The sequence below is a fragment of the Sinohyriopsis cumingii genome, chromosome 14 (assembly GCF_028554795.1).
Source record: "Sinohyriopsis cumingii isolate HCF-2022 chromosome 14, ASM2855479v2, whole genome shotgun sequence".
In the NCBI taxonomy this organism is placed as follows: Eukaryota; Metazoa; Mollusca; class Bivalvia; order Unionida; family Unionidae; genus Sinohyriopsis; species Sinohyriopsis cumingii.
In genome coordinates this window covers 83,650,103-83,668,047 of record NC_142974.1, presented here as the reverse complement: position 1 = coordinate 83,668,047, position 17,945 = coordinate 83,650,103, and the positions used below count along the sequence as shown (strand labels likewise).

Below are 17,945 nucleotides of genomic sequence, written 5' to 3'. Positions count from 1 at the left end.
GACTTGAGCATTTCATAAAAGATCCACAAATTGAAGATTGTAACACAATTAGGAACACAAACAATAAGTTTGTAATAGTTAATACATCATTCGTGTTAACAAAGGTGACAAATATTTAACCTGTTGACTAGACATACTGTATATTTTGTTTAGAAGTTTGTCTAGGTAAACATATCATCAAAGCTAGTTGCGTTCCATTGTAATATTAAATATTATCTTAAATAAGAATCTGATTATTTCAAAGATAAATATTTGCAGATTTACAACAAGATTTCAATATACAACATCAACATCGACACCAAGGTATTTAAGCTGTGCAGTAAGAGAGAGAACTTACACCCATTATTTGTTTCAAGTGTGCTGTGTCCATCACACGATCGTGTGTGTAAAGGATTTATTAAAATAAACGCAATAAACGGACAACAAACAGTGCAAAAAAGGTTTTGTTACGGCTAGTTGGCTTCAGCTTGACCCATAATGTGGATATATATATATATATATATATATATATATATATATATATATATATATATATATATATATATATATATATTGACCTACCAATACTATATTGACAAGCCACATCACCATCCGTGTTTTAAATGTAAATTGGTGGAACTGTAAATTACATTCCGAATATTTCATTGTTTTAATATTGTTTTAATAATCGAATATTGGCGAATGAGCTGCTAAAGAGCAAAATGAAGGAAATATTTAAATGTAAATGTGGTGGCTATAAAAAGATTAAGATTTTATTTGCGCTTAGTTGTCTTTTTTCTAGTTTTCTTGTTTTATTCCTCTTGCCTTCAATCTTCTACGGTTGCATATCAGTAAGGTTCCTTTTATTTTATTGTTGGGAACTCCAGCTGGGCTCAAGAACAAATGCAATTAATGTTACATCACTAAAAGCGTGGTAAGGGGAAGAGAAATGTTTTGACTTTTGTCCAGCTCCTTTGCCATCCTATCTGAACTGCAAAATATGACCCTGTTATGTAGCGTTTCACTTTCTTCGAGATTCGGAAGGCAACGGATCTTTTGTGTGATGATATACATGATATGCCTTGTTTTTCACGTTCTGTTTGGACCATATTAATTCAGTGTTTCGCTCTTTGCTGTGCTAGAGAATGTGCATGTATCTATCATACGCTGACGGGTTTACATTGTAGTGACCGGCTTTGTTAGGGTGGTCTTGGCTTGTAATGACATTAGCTTCACTGTGACTATGATGTCTTTGAGTGGCTTATTGTGGTTGGTTTGTAGCCCTTTGTTTTGACTGTTCTCAGGTCTTTGTCGTAGCCTCTGTTCATCAAATCTTCAAATATTTGTTCAGATCTTTGCGAAACTGTTTAATCGACGGAGGAGATTTTCCGTATCCTCAATTGTAGTCTATATGGTATGTTCCCAATGCAGTGTTTTGGATCCAATCTATGATATAGCATATTGCGCTTATAAAGTTTGGTTTTTGTTACTAACAAACTGAAAAATAAATAGTTGTTGTTGTTGTTGTTGTTGTAGGGTTTAAGGCCATTTTTCGGCACACGATAGGCTATACATGGCGGTCAGTATTAATGGTGGAGGAAGAACCCGGAAAAACCCCAGAAAGAACCACCGACCCACGAGAAGCTACTGGCCAGCTTTCTCACATAACCACATTAGTCGAATCCGAGACTCGAACCCACGCAGAAATATAAATAAATAGTATATACATTTGTTGTTGCATTATCCTGAAGTCAAATCAACTGAGACATGCTATCCAAGCAGTCGTTCACTTCGTCTAATCAAGTTTGTTGCTTTTGTTATCTCCACTTATTTTAGTAACTTTTCAAATACAATAATGCGCGGACTCTGCAAGTAAATATTGATTTGTCTGAAATATATTATCCAGCTAGTCGTCATGTGCCAGTGGATACTGAGTGTATTTCAATGTTTTTAACAGTTTGATTAGTGCAACGTACTAATATTTGTCGTGATAGTTTGGCTGGTCTTTTCCATTTTTGTACCATGATTAAGTCTGAATGGTCTAGTAATTTTCCAATTGTTGTAAAGTAATCACATCTGAGTGGTCTAGTGATATTCCAATTGTTGTACAATGATCACGTCTGGTTGGTCTAGTTGATTCTCCGATTGTAGTACAATGATCAAGTTTGATTATTCCAGAAATTGTGCCAGTAGTTGATATACCAAAATAAATGGTATTTTAATTTGTTCAAATCTCGCGAGAATATGATTGCATGTGAATTTTGATATATAAACTACTGTTGCTTCACTTAAAACTTCAAAAAAAAAAAAGAATGATACGTTATTTTATTGACGATGTGATCGTTGTGTACATGCATGAAAAAGGTCCATTCGTGACAGGTTGAAAATATTTTCTTTTTCTTCCTCGATAACGTGATTAACAATTACTAATGTTACAATACTATTTTAATGAAGTTTGAAGGTTTATTATGTTTCAATGGTATTGTCTTCTTGGAGTTTACCTTCTGTGAGATGAAAGGTGCAAGTGCATTAGGGCAAAAACGAAGTCTAATGGTTAAGAGTCCTTAAAGGATGAGAACTATGCACTGCAATAAGTTATCCCTTGATAATCAGTTACAGGCGATCGGATGGAGAGTCTGACACATTTCATCGAGGAATCTGCTGTCAGGTTTCCGCTATGACTGGAACTCTACAGGAAGAGGATTTAGAATGTTTTGCCAGTGACGAATGGAGTGACAATGATGGACCGACTCTTGCCGTCGGAGAAAAATTGACGAGTTCCCTTATCGAAGTGAAGGTGAAAGAAGACCAGAAAGACATAAAGGTAAATGGAAAAGGCACTAAATGAGCGTGAAGAAAAATAATTTTGACATATTGCTGTCTTCCTGGAAATATGGATCATCTGCGATATTTTGTTTTTGAAAATGAAAGCCCCCCCACGCCCCCGCATAGAACAATGCAAAGAAACGTTGTTTATGAATGTAGTTTGTGTACTGTTAGATTGTTAGAGGTGTTGCTAATATTATAATCAAAACCAATATTGCACCCAATCAATCAATCAATCAATCAATCAATCCACCCACACACCCATATATCTGTCTTTCTATCTATCTATCTATCTATCTATCTATCTATGATCTTAGATCTTCAATCTTTCCAAATAAAGAAGTTTTCTAAGAAAATGATTGATTGATTGATTGATTGATATCTTTACGGCGGATTAGTACTGTTAGGCTAGTTAGCGCCATAAAAAAGTGTATACGTAGGATCATTTAAAAGTGATAAAATGTTTCAAAAATCGACCAGCGATAAAATAAAAACAGTTCAAAGTTAAAGGATAAGATGGTAAGGGTAATATATAAAGCTTTCCGATCAAAGAAAGTTAATTTGCAAACAAACGATGCATGTATAAAGACACCGCATCCAAAACAAACAGGAACAAAAAGCCAGACAAAGGAAGACAAAATTAGCCATACTATGCAACAATATTTTTAAGTATCATGCTTGTTGGCGTTCAATACTTTCCTACGTTTCTGATGCGTCATAATTTGTGTGTTGTAATAAAGTGTTTAAACACGGATTCAAATCATATCTTATAACGTTTTATTTATTTATTTATTTATTTGTTTATTTATTTATATCTCGTGATTTTCTTGCTCCATAAAACTCGTTGAGGTACTAGTCTTACACTAGGACCATGTGAAGCTAATCCTAAACATTTTTGTGCCTTAGTATTCTTTGCTTTTGACCTGTGTGATTCGAACTGTTTCAAAATCTTTATAAAATCTGCTTCATGCAGGTTCCCATGCGAGTGTATGTACCCTATTGCTCCGTATCAGACAGCAGTGACGAGGTTATTGTCAAGGCATCCATAGATGGAGGAGAGTGGACAGACCAGCACCCTGTCACTGTACCTGCAGGACAGACAAGCCAGTCGGTAAGGAAATAAAATAAAGGTTCTGTGCGTTACAATTTTCCTATTGCATCGTCACTGTCAATTACAAGTTTCCTTATATCACTGTCAATTACATTACAAGTTTCCTATTATCACTGTCAATTACATTACAAGTTTCCTATTATCACTGTCAATTAAGCCCATCACAGTCTACTGCTGATTCAGTTCGTTTACGGATTGGATTAGTTTATTTACTCCATTGTTATTCCGTTAAATGTTATGTCATATACAACACATTTGCACTATTATTGTATATATATATATATATATATATATATATATATATATATATATATATATATATATATATATATATATATATATACATTGTATATATATATATATATATATATATATATATATATATATATATATATATATATATGACCAAGCATTAATGACCAGCACAGTGCGAACATTCATTTTGAAAATGTTCTAAGATTAAATTTGAAATAATTCACATGCATACTATGCTAAGGTAAGGAATGAATTAAGATCGAATACATGTAATCGTTTAATCTAAGTATAACATGGTGAGCCACATAACTGAGTCACGCACTTGTATAGTATATCGGGATCGACATAATATCATCCGCCGGAAGTTTTGCCGGAAGTTATGCTGTTGAACAATTGCTTCCGAAACGGATAACCATTCCAATACTTCAGTAAAAATGCGCCGACCAGCAACATGTGCGGTGATATATTAGTTCCAATGTTACTGCAATATCTTTTTTTATGTCAGTTGAATTCACTGTTAAAACACTAAGCGCGCTTCACAAAATTAGAAGTGGCTCATATAACTACTTGCGGTGAAAAAGAGAAAAATGAAGCTAATTTAAAGGGAGGTTAGGGAGCATAAACAACATTCATTGAAATTGGCCAACAAGTTAACAAAATCCAAAATAATCCTCTAATAGAATAAATACATAACGGCTTAATTGTATGGTCAATGGCTCCAAATCTTTCGTTGATATAATACATTATCTAACTTCATAAGGTCTCTATACATTATTCTGCTGTAATACATGCACTCATGTATCTTTGTTGGAGATATATGTAGACGTAAATCTAAATGACCAAAATGATTTCATATGTTTTTCAAGGGTTTGAGCTACACCGGTATAGATGTGGCCAATTTTCACAATGTAAAGATGCTGACAGTGGCCAAGACCAAGAGTCAAGAACTGATTGTTGACAAGAACGGAATCAACCAAGCCTCAGCTGTGGATAAGAACATTAAGTTATTTGTACCCAGGGATACTTACCGCAAACCTACGAAAATGAAGATAGATGTAAATATGTAGATAGCAAACATTTATGTTTTAGGACTGAAACATTTTTAAGGTTAAATATTCGTGCATAGCTTGAAAAACTCGTAGAACATTTAAGTCGAACAGCAATTAAGGCCACTTTAAAAGTATATTGCTAAACTCACCAAAGTCATGAAGTGATCATAGACCGTGTTTGAGTTCAACATCATCTTGATTAAAACCAGCATTATTAACATGGACTTCAGGTTTATTTTCAGTGTAAACATGGGCATGAGAATGTACTGTCTCGTGTATCCAGAAATAAAACAATGCAATGGAACGTATTATCCGACGCTTTATTACATATTATTCAATTTCCTCTGCTATATAAAGTATTTCCTTTGTTTACAACTATATAATGAGCATAGTGCGTCAGTGTTTAAAGCCTTGGTATCTGTAATGTGCACGTGACATTATTAAATCACATACACAGTAGAGCTAATATAGGTTTCCAGACCAACGGTATTTAACTAATTTTGTGTCATGGCTGTTATCATGTTAATTAGATAGCAGTTATATAACTGATTACAAAACAGGTGTACCAGTTAGCAGGTTGTGACACTAATATAATGTGCTAATATTGCACGCTTTTTTATTTTAATTCCATTTATTTACTTATGTGCTTGTGAATGTAAAGAGATAATTAAAACATGTTTTACCTCTGGATACAATCACTATGGGTATTATATATTTAAGAATTATTGTTTATTTACTCGTAACGCATCGTTTTTGTATCCATGTTTTTAGATATATCTATATAGTACTTACAATATAATACAACATGTTGAAATTTAGTTCAGAAGAGGGCGAATGAGAAATAAAATGGAAAACATTTTTGAAAATTCGCTTTTAATATGTATTTGATACTGAATTACAGCAATCATGGATAATACGGTACCTACCATTTCGGTAATAATACTGAATATTGTGAAACCTCTCCATTAATGAAATGATACACGTGACAAAAGATTTTGTACTAATTAAGTTACAGTTATCATAGCAGTATTCACAATTTTTATATGACAAGATTCGGCCGATCAGGGAGAATAGCTTAGCCTTTGCCATCCAGTACTACGACCACTGCCATAATGTGTTTTCCACAAGCTCTGTTATGGCAATCACCTGTGAAGCTCCAACTGAAAAAGACATTGAATTAGACTTGACAAGGAATGCACCGAACGGTATGTATCCTGAGATTCTGAGAAGTTACACGAAATTCCAATACAATCTGAATAGTTGGGCGATATGGTGTTATCATCCTAAGTTTAATGCGAACCAATCAAACTTTCTCTCACGGCGTCCTAAAATTGGATTGCAGAAATAATAATAATAATAATAATAATAATAATCATAACATTATACTACTACTACTACTACTACTACTACTAATTCTAATAATAATACTAATATAGTGTAAGTTAGCGCATGCAACGTGTAAATCGTGGTGTAAATCATCACTAGCTCTATCGTCTAATTTTACCTCAAGACAGTTAAGTAAAAGTCTGGGTTTCAAGTGACGTGACCATAAAACTTATAACGGGTCGAGGGTTTGAGAGAGAGAGAGAGAGAGAGAGAGAGGGTGTGTGTTACGTGTTAATGTAGTTGTTTCCTTTTGGTGTGGGCTACTGTTTAGACTTACCAAGATTCCTCAGCTAACTTGATCATTCAAAATGTTTACAGCAAATAATAGTTTATACACAGGAGTATGTTTTAATCTTATATTGCAATAGATGAAAAAGTATCTTATATCTTGTATGTAGGGGACTGTGAGGGATACATTTTCGAAAAATGTATTTTACATTGGATAGAAGTAGGAATAGTGACATGTAATTTAAAATTAATAAAAATAAATGTTATCTTAGAAATTAGTGGTAGACCTCAACCAGACAATGATATTAATATATTAATCATACAAGGAAATTTGCGGTGTTTACTTATGTAGACTTAACATAATTAAGCTAGTATATATATATATATATATATATATATATATATATATATATATATATATATATATATATCTTGTTAACAAAAATGGTACATATAGAAGCAGTAAATGAAGATAATCTGAAAATATATGGTCATTGTACAAGCTGATAATCAGCGTCAATTTGAATCGAATATAATTCCGATTAAAGCCTTTAGTTTCATAATGCTTGATGCCCGATTTTACATATATATGAAAAAAAGATGTATCTGTTTGGCACTTTACTATCTGTGACACTGTACTTAAAAGTTGCATGAAATATTTGCTATAGTTTCGATCGTGTAAGGCATATTGTTTCCTGTTTCCTTCTAGCATGCTATGCTGAAAACGTACACTAATAAACGATAAATGAAATATGACTTTATTTGCTCTTTGTCGCGAAAGTGTGAAAGGAATTATTTTTATATATTGGTATGTGTCAGGCATCGTTGAAATGGATCCATCATTTAAATTCATATCTGTGTCATATATTCAAGTAATGTTCGCCATAGATATACGTTATTCGTTTAGTATATATATATATATATATATATATATATATATATATATATATATATATATATATCATAAACACGCCATACATAATTTAACCCCAACCCTCCAAAAAAAAACCCAACATGTTTGTACACTATGCAATGTAATCTTGAATCTTTGGTTTTTTTCCTTCTCCCCCTACCACACAGCGTACCATGGTCTTTTAAATTTATAATTTGTATACATTTGATACATGCATGTTTGTTTTAGTTGCCTTTATAACATAAACTATTTGCATGGATCAATATTGCACGTAGTGTTACCTTGAATTACCTCTTAGCATAAGATGAAGCATTGAAATGCACAACTCACATCATCAGGTAAACGCTGAATATATATATATATATATATATATATATATATATATATATATACTGCTACCATATATATGTTGCTTTGGTTATGGGTAAGCTTCCTTGCTGTGGCAAACCTGACGGAAAAATAACAGTTATGTAGCGAAACCTGTGCTGAAATGTATATTTACATAATCATCTCGTTTAAATTCTCGAGTTTTTTTTGCTGGGAGAAATTATTTCTGAAAGTTTAATATTTCGCTACCAACCATGTACACATTGTACGCATTGCTTAACAACAGTAAATACTAATGTACTAAACACCCGTTCTCTGTAATTCATTCTCTGTAATTCAAATGACACTTTTAACGTTGACTGTAGCAATCAAGTGTTTCCTTAAAATGTCATGGATTTATATGGACCATTCTAAATATTTAAGTGAACTGTCCAAAGGAGTCATCAGGTTATGCTAATAACAAGTAATTAACCCATAATAACGCAGCAGGAATACGTTGTGTAATTTAAACAGTGACAACAGCAACTCTTTCATCAGTTTGTTGTCCATGCATAGCTGACAAGAATCACAATGTTTCAGATAAAAGAACGAGTGATAAGGGAAGGTATCTTCACCTGTATAAGTGCAGGGGCGACAACTGGAAAATAGCAGACAGTGAAATCAAAGGGAAAAATATGGATGTTTCAATCAACTTGCCCAGCAGAAAGGATTCTTATTTGTAAGCATCAATTTTTTATACTACTCAATCGGTTTGTGTTAATAGTCCAGGCAATGGATGTGAAATACCGCCGGACAATCCAAGAATTCTTCCTTGCCACGTGTCTCTTCAGCAAAACCTCATAGACAATGTCTGATATAGAAAAGAGTATCACTCTGTTAATAAATGTGTTTTCAGTGATGCGGAAGTTTTATATGTAGTAAAATAATCTTTTCTTGGAATAATTGGTAGTGTTTAGCATCCTTTCAGATTTTATTATTCAACTCTTCCAATTTCGTATCCTTCTTACCACTCTTTTACTTTGTATTGCCCTTATCATTTTTTTGGTATTGTATCCCTTCTTTTGTCACCAGGAACAGTGCGATGTTGTGTCATTTATGCTGGAACAATGCAATGGTTGATACAGTTATGTTGTTGTACTAATCATCTGTTCCTTATAATTGTTGACGGGGATAGGATGTGGGTAAGGAATCCAGTTAGACATTTGTTTTTAAATATTTCGTTTAGAAGTTAGTGTCTCCATTTTGGTCGCCACCTATGAACGCTCTCTCTCCCCCTCTCCCTCCCTCCCCTCCTCTCTCTCTCTTGTATCAATCATGCCATATTCCAACATATACTAGTTATATTCCACTGAATGGCACGGGTTCCTGCTTAGCTGTAATTTCTGTCTTTGTTTTTAGCTGATATTATTTTTTATATATTTTAATTTATATTTTTATTTATTTATTTATTTATTACCAGAGTACTGGAGATAGAAGGACGACAGGGCATTCCAAATGAAGAATTTATCAAAGCAGCGGACGAACTCTGCTTTCACAGTAATGCATCAATTGTGCGAATCGTAGCTAAACAAAAGGCAGATAATCCGTACATCATAATGATTCAGTGTGTTCGACGCGACCAAGTCTCTTCGCGCGTGTCTGAGTTGGAAAGACTGGGTTACAGCCTCGGCCCTGATACAAGCAAAGAATTTGCTTTGACAGACGGTCAGTCTATTATTGTGAGGTGTTCTGGAAATATTGCCATGACACCGGAGTCAGAGGTAACCCAAATGCAATTTATATAACAATACATTTCGCCAACGTTGTTCACTAAGATGAATATGTATATTTATTAAATGCATCAGATGCTGTTTATAACAAAATTGGAAAGGCATCCATTACCACATTATAGAAACGACACAATGTACTTTTTACAGTAGTGTTGATTTCCGGAACAAAACTATAATATAGCTAGTGGAGATAGCAAGTGACCTAAAATTCGGTTGACTTACATTACCTTTGAAATCGTTGAGATTCTTTGCTTTTTCTTCTAGCATTTACAAGGTCAGAACTAGGTTTTATTCTCAGAATGTTAAACATAACATGCTCCAAGCTATCCAATAAAACTATTTCATATTTTCTTTTTAGGTATGATTAAAAAAAAGCAAACTGTTGTCAACTTTATACAATGCAGCAAAATCTAGGAATACACATTTTATGATTTTGAATTAAATTTTCTATAATTTGTGGGTAAATATATGGTTTGAATTATCAACAGTATTATAATGAATCGAATTCATTATATATTCCGTGATAGGTTACATCGCGCATGTGCATAAGCTTGCAACCCTCTCTGTAAATGTATTTATTTCCTTACACATGGATGAGGTTATTTTACTTTTTACTCAGGTAAAGCTAGTATTTCATGCCTACATGGACACTGCTAAAGAAGAGGTCTGGTTACAAGCCGTAGATGAATACAAACAGAAAGAATTTGATAGCTACGTTGGGCAGCTACAATTTGAGGTCCTCCAGGATGACAGAGAAGGAGCCATCTATACCAAAACCTCAGGAACCCTTCCAATTACTTTACCTAAGGTACGATACGCAATCTTCTCTTCTTTTCATATGGTGCTACTTCTTGGTAAAAGTTAAAAAAAAAATATTTGATCCGTTTCTACACGTATGGGCATTCATTTTATTACATTTTTATTATTACATTAATTACATTTTATTTCATTTAAACATGTTGCCAAGTATTATATAAATAGATGGTGATTCTGAGTACAAATAATTTATCTGCTAGAACATTACTGGCATGAACTTTAAATTGCGTTCCGGTTTAAAAGGAATTAAATGTAAATTAAGTAACTTTACCGCATTTGCTGTTATAAAATATTTACAGATATATGATATATTTTATATTTATCTCACACGAGGAAGTAATATATATATATATATATATATATATATATATATATATATATATATATATATCCGTTCCTGGATCTATAATGTGAATATTTTAACCGCTCATTTATATGTAAATGCTGCTATAAAAATATACTAAGTAAACCTAACATCATAAATAATTTTTCCAGAGATTCATAGAAAGACCAAGGACAGCGAGAGCCAGCATTCGATTCCCTCACTATCGTAAGTATGCATTTAGTTTACTGGACACAGATAAAAACGAAACTGTTCGTCTGCTTTTTCCTTTGCCATCTTTCCATTCCTTTACATTATGATGATACAAACAAATCATCTTCTTGCATTGGGTTTGTGATTATAGTCGCCAAGATATGTGTGCTTTATGCTTTCAATTCTATTAAATATTTATTTGTAAAGACGAATTACTATTCTACTAAGGAAACATCAGGCCAGTAAGCAGTTCCTTAACAATGGGTATTATCGTGAGTTGAATAGTTCGTGAAAATAAGTGCATTTAAACACGCTTAAACCAGCCCGTCTCTGAAAATTAAATGTAGCTGATTTTAAAGAGAAGGGTTTAAATGTTATACAAAGAGAAAATTCGTTACGACAATATAATATTCACAATGGTGAGAAAAGGTGAAGATAACGTGAACTACAATAAAATTTTGCAGTAACTACCCTGGCAAAGTTCCTCGCAATGAAGTTGACGACCCAAGCGAAGGATGACACATGGTTACAAGTAATATTCAGGTATTTTTGTTTATTATGTAGTGTTACCTCCTACTAGAGGTTTATCTTTCTTGAAAGCGACCCTGTACTTACTCTTGCAAACCTCGACTTTGACGCATTTTATGTAAACGTCCTTGATGACTTCATATAATTACATTTTTCTAAAGTACAGTATAACCATAATATTTATTATAAATTGGTCTTTCTGCAAAATAGTATGATCGCAGTATTTAGTATTTAGTATTTCCTCAACAATCAGTATGAAATTTCTAAGCTTTGTCATTCGGCGCAGAGAAATAGAGCTGGGACTCATTGATAATTTGCTATAATTATAAGATTTAACAACATTTTCAAACGAGCATGTATTATGCTGGGCGAACTAAATGAGATAAATTTAATAGTGTTATTCATACATATACACCTACACGTATTTTAATGTTTTTTTCTTCTTCACAATTTCGTTTAGCTTATTGTAGAGGCATCTAACTGGAAGTTGATTTATTACCAACGTATTTGCTTATTTGCTACTGTGATGCATCCTTCCCAGTCTAGGTTCCCGAAGAGATATGGACAATATCCGGCGCAGAGCGGCCACGCGATGTGAAACACCCAACAATGAATGCCAGATATGTGAGATAATCCTGCAGGACTGGATGAAATCCAAACCTGTGCAGGAAGACAAAGTAACACGACCCTTTGTTTCATACGTTTAAAACACAAATATGCGTTTAGCCGATCCGATTAATCGTAAAAGTAATTTAAATGAGGACACTGACGAAATGACAAAAACACCAAATGATCATATGGATGTAGTGCATCTGCACCGTATAATACCTATATATGAAACAGGCGCTCAGCATTAAGAGGTTAGTGTTATGACTGGTCTGCCTGGTGTCATTATAAAGTGAATGGGTGGGACATTCTGCCACATGTCTGCGGCATAAAGCCTAGTCCTGGACATCACTATCAACTGCCACACTGCACACATCACAGCGATATGGCTGCATCATTGTTAAAGCTGCGTTAAAAATCTAAATCACACATACACACACCTATACATGCAAACATGTCTTTTTTAATAGTCATTGCGTTTTAGAATCTAAACATGATCTTTAATCCTCAACGGGGTGGGGGATGGAGGGATTTCACAGACTATAAATGAACAAAAACAAATGTTAATATGGTCGATAACCAGGGGCATTATATAATATGTTGGTCTATTCAGATTAAGACCTGGAATCCCGTTGATAGGTACTGAGGTTTTCTCACATTGTGCATCAAATCCAATTGCGAATGTTAGAAAAAATATAAATCGGAGTTACTATACATGCTGAGCCTGCTCCCATATAGTTCTATGCAAATCAATGGTGGTTTTATTTTGGTTATTTGTGGCCTTGGTATTGCTGTTAAAGAAATATTTTAATCCAGCGGAAATTATTCATGCTGAAATAAATGAATGGCTGCATCATAGGTTGTGTATGACAATCCGAAAAGTTGGTGTAGTGTGTATGTGTATGTATAGGCGGGGAGGTGCTTCCAAACCATGTGAAATGGACTCAAGCGAACTACGACTTAGATGGGACATATATACATTTTGTTTATATCTTGGACTGATATTCTATATTGTGATATATTAAAACGAAATAAATTTCATATGTCACCCTGTCCGAAATGAATACATGGACAGTAGTCAGTATAATTTTCTACCTATATCAGATATATATTAAACGAGGTGTCATATGGTTCTGAAAATCATTGTGTTCGGTTAAGATATATAGGATAATATTGAACAGACTCAGTAGAAAGAGCTGGCGTCAATCCCAAATGCTACTCCCAAAGCTACCCTCACCTTAGACCAAACAAGGTATGCTCGAATTTGACCTCACTTACTTAATATCCACTTTAATATATATATATATATATATATATATATATATATATATATATATATATATATATATATATATATATGCTAGTGTAATGCTAATGTAATTAATAAATTTTATATACACGGTTTAGGAATTGTTCCTGTCCACCATAACACTGTCGTAAACTTCAGCATAATCTGCGTTGTAGTGTTTATATAAAATCGTTGTCCACCCTAAAAACTAAGCTGGTTGTGTTATGTTTGCTAGAAATATCTTATACTATTTTGTACATACAGGTCAAACCAATAATCTGGGCTCTTCAGGATTGCCATAGAATGACACTGTCTGACGAGTGTGAGAAATTTGTTAATATCCACAAGAGTAAGTCCTGTGTAGAAGCAGATTTAATTTTTATCCATTACAACATGAACAAGTCCTGTGTTAAAGTATATTTAAGTCTGTTAATATACACATAAGTAAGTCATGTGTAGAAGTATATGTAAATTTGTCTATATCAACATAAGTCCTGTGTAGAAGTAGATTGAATTATATCCATATCCAGATGAGTAAGTCTTGTGTATAAAAGTAGATTTCAGTTTATCCATATCCAGGAGTAGGTCCTGTGTACAAGTAGATTTTAAGATCCATGCCAACACCTTGCACGTTTTATTTCCGTAATAGTTTAAGCTGTTTAAATATTTTCTATTATCCCTAACATGCTACAATGGCTATAATTGTATCCATATTTACTTTATTTTTACTCGACGTTTATGTTTTTTTAATTATCTTATGATTTGTCCATGTGTGTCTTAGTCATGAATTTCTTGGTTATAGATTGTGTTCTCCTTTTAGTATCAGGGATGTCCAATAATTAGCTAAACTTAAGCAAAGACAATTTGATCGGTATGTGTTTATGTATTTGTGTGTTATACAAGATTTCGTTTCATTAAAATTGATCTGCATATTTGTCGGTGCTTAAGACGTTATAAACGTAGACTTTGTTTGGTCTACAATTGGTTTGATTCGTTCTGTACCTAGGAGAAAACCGTACATGCATATGTCTTCATGAAATAATTCAATAACTAAAACAAGTAGTGACAGTTCAAACATGTATTATTCAGTCGAATGGAAATCTAGTAATTCAACTTTCCCTACAAGAAAGGACAAAACGAAAGCACAAATGTACAAGCAAAACAAATATTAAAAGCGAAAACGACTTTTGTAACTTACAGGAATTGAATCAGTAAACAAAAGAGCAAATTACATGCCAATATGCTAAATTTCTGTAATACACTGTCATATATATAGAGATCCTGACATATATGTAAAAAAGGAAAGAATAATTAAACCGTCTGATTTTTATATGGTATATTTTTTTAACTATATGAATTACTTTGAACAACAGTTCTAAATGTTACTTTCTGTTTCTGCTCTTTTAGATTATTTGTCGGACGAGTGCATGTCTGAAATGGTCAAGAGAATAGAAAATGATTGGTCTTCGCTAGCTAGGAATCTGGGACTCTCTGAAGAAGACATTACATCATGCAAGAGAGGTAGCGAAGGCACAAATGAGGATGAAGCGTTCATGATGTTATGTAAATGGCGTGTGTCCGAGGCGGTCATCAACAGCGGGTTGGACGTATTTAATGATCTCCTTGGAATATTAGAGACCATGCATTATTCCATGGGTCTAAAAGAATATGTTAAACATATATTGAACCTGATCAACAAAGAATGACTGTTTTTCTATAACTGTAACGCCTACGCATGCAAATATGTCATTCAGGATTGTAAAAACAAAACAAGGTAGCATTCTATGTAGTTGGAAAACATTGTGATGAATCATGCGTTTAGCTTATTGCCGTATAGAATAGTTCCCTTTTTAGGGATGTTTGTTCATTAGCCACTCTTCTGAAACATAAAGTACACCAACGCTATTAAATAATAGCTTCAAGGAATCACATGGATGTCCTGTGCAAATATTAATTGGAACAAGCAAAAGTAGTTCATTCACCATGTTAACCGACACTGATAATAGACTGTTTTTTATTTTACCTATATTCATGATTAATTCCCACCTTTACAACGATTTTCAAATTTCGTATCGTTTATATATAATCGTTTAACTGATACATATCGTTATTTTTGCATTACATATAGTGCACTCTCGCGATAAAGTTAACAAAAAACAAAACGAAAGCTCATCGAGTCTACGACTGAGTTGATCTGTGATATAATAATGCTAGCATTAAATACAAGTTTCAGCAACCCTAAAACTGAAAGTATTGATACATTAAGACGATATTGTCGTGTGATTGGTTCCCAGACTCTCTCTTTCTGGACTTACAGGAAACAAAATGTCAGTTTATATAACAAAAAATTATACTTCTGGGCACGCTTTGTTTATACCCATAATATACTCCTTAGCAGCTCTGATAAAGCAAAGAAATAAAACATAGGGCGGACAAATCGCACGACCCTTTTTCACATAATTAATGTAAATTATCATGAATTAGTATAAAACGTACAACTTATTAAGCTAGTGCGAATAATTATAAATTTTACATTTTTCTATTTAATTTATTTTCTGAGGAATCAATAATCGAAGACAATTTTAATTATACCTTTTAGTTAAATCAAAATGTATAAACTGTCTGTACGAACATTTTCTCTTAATGTTAGAATAAAAGGTAAGTCAAATACAAACATATAAACGGTTTGGACAACATACTTGTTGATGCATCTCATTGATTCAAGAAAAGACAATGTTATCAGATTACCTGTAGACTATTTTTATTAGGAGTGTTTTGTGTATGTAGAGATGATATACAATAAAGGTAGCAAATATGTATTCGGCATTGGATCAAGGAAGATGATTTTCAAGAAACGTTTCGAACATGGATTGTTGTTTTATTAACGCATTTTCTTTAAGTCATCAATTGGTTTATATAATCATAATTTATAGTAAACGTTTAGTTGTGATATTGATTTTTCATCTTTCCGTAAAACTGCCGGAAAATGTAATACTCACGTACTTTTCTAAACGAATCGAGTTTTATATTCAGCTTTATTTCAGCAATTCTGAAGCCTTTTCCTCCTCATTCGCCAGTTTTGTCTGTTACTAAGACCACTTCTCAAAAGGTACATATCAACATGTAATCAAGATTACTCTGCATTTTAATTTACGTTTTATTTTCTGGCATTATACGCTCTTTAAGACAGAAGTAGAGTGAAACATATAAATCTTGTGCTGAAACTACGAAATACAATTTCCTCGATTGTCCTTTGAGTACATCTACACTTCAGGGCAACTATATTTATAGTTCAGCGTTACGTTTCCTTTCGGCAATCGGTGTTTCTCAGATATACTAGCGAAAGTACATGTCATGTCCTACGTTTATGATCAAACCTGCAACGTAACTGTTTTGTCAAATGAGTGTCACAGCTCCAACGATTATTAAAATTCATTATTCGACATCATTTCCTGTACATAAACCAGACAAATTAGGAACCATGATGAATGTTTAAAATATGTCCATTTTAGAAAAAAAAAAAAAACTTTGTCCTTTTATGTCCTGTATAATTACTTACGTTTTTGTTAGACTAAACTGATAAAATGAATATTGGCGCAATTTCGTTCACATCATACTTGCATTATTAATAACTTAATTTATATGCAATAAAACTCATTGCAGTTCGTTTAAATATTGATAAAATAATAGCCCAGAATTTGAGCCTAACAGTTTCTTAAATCAAACAGATAGCTCATGTTAAGACGAAAATGACCGAAAAGACCAATTAAATTGTTTGCGTCTTTAGGTAGAACGTGATGATGAGTTAGGAAAACAACCACTCCTGTCTCGCCATATTTACAATGTTTATGTCTTAATCCTACTCTTAGACAGAAAGAAATGGGGTTACTATGTTAGCCGAATTTGTTATTATTTTATTTCGCTCAGCGATATATTCATAGTTACCTCTTTGTATGTATTAACTTTGAAAGAGTAACCCATTGTATTCGATACAATTGTCACACATTACGTAAACTGTAACTAGCGCACCCACCACATCATCCATTTTCTTCACAACTATTATTATATTACTTAATATTAAAGTATATATGTCGCAATCGTTGCGTGTCACTTAACAACGAAACTACTGATGAAATACTGGTTGATATATCATAGTTATCTTACAATGTAATGTTACATTTTCCTTTCGGTTACGCATAATTTTGTCCTGAGAGGTGAATAAATTTTGAAACAGATATTACCTGCTTTCTGTGCAGATGTATAATACTGAGAAAGAGAACGAGAGAGGGAGAGAGAGAGTGGGAGATTCACACAGAACATAAATTATTT

At 33.1% G+C, this 17,945-nt stretch overlaps 1 protein-coding gene across 1 annotated transcript in view; it reads left to right on the top strand.

Annotated features, from left to right (window-relative positions):
- LOC149784250 (death domain-containing protein 1-like) overlaps positions 1 to 17,851 on the top strand; it is a 61,077-nt gene extending 43,226 nt beyond the window's left edge. The window contains exons 6-17 of the mRNA XM_089932285.1: positions 2,593 to 2,803; positions 3,779 to 3,916; positions 5,038 to 5,226; positions 6,272 to 6,425; positions 8,654 to 8,792; positions 9,534 to 9,834; positions 10,463 to 10,651; positions 11,155 to 11,209; positions 11,659 to 11,737; positions 12,264 to 12,399; positions 13,881 to 13,965; positions 15,024 to 17,851. Of these exons, the coding sequence (XP_089788411.1) occupies positions 2,593 to 2,803; positions 3,779 to 3,916; positions 5,038 to 5,226; positions 6,272 to 6,425; positions 8,654 to 8,792; positions 9,534 to 9,834; positions 10,463 to 10,651; positions 11,155 to 11,209; positions 11,659 to 11,737; positions 12,264 to 12,399; positions 13,881 to 13,965; positions 15,024 to 15,322 (1,975 nt within the window). The 3' untranslated portion in view covers positions 15,323 to 17,851. The remainder of the gene's footprint in view (positions 1 to 2,592; positions 2,804 to 3,778; positions 3,917 to 5,037; positions 5,227 to 6,271; positions 6,426 to 8,653; positions 8,793 to 9,533; positions 9,835 to 10,462; positions 10,652 to 11,154; positions 11,210 to 11,658; positions 11,738 to 12,263; positions 12,400 to 13,880; positions 13,966 to 15,023) is intronic.
- Positions 17,852 to 17,945: the final 94 nt, after the last annotated feature.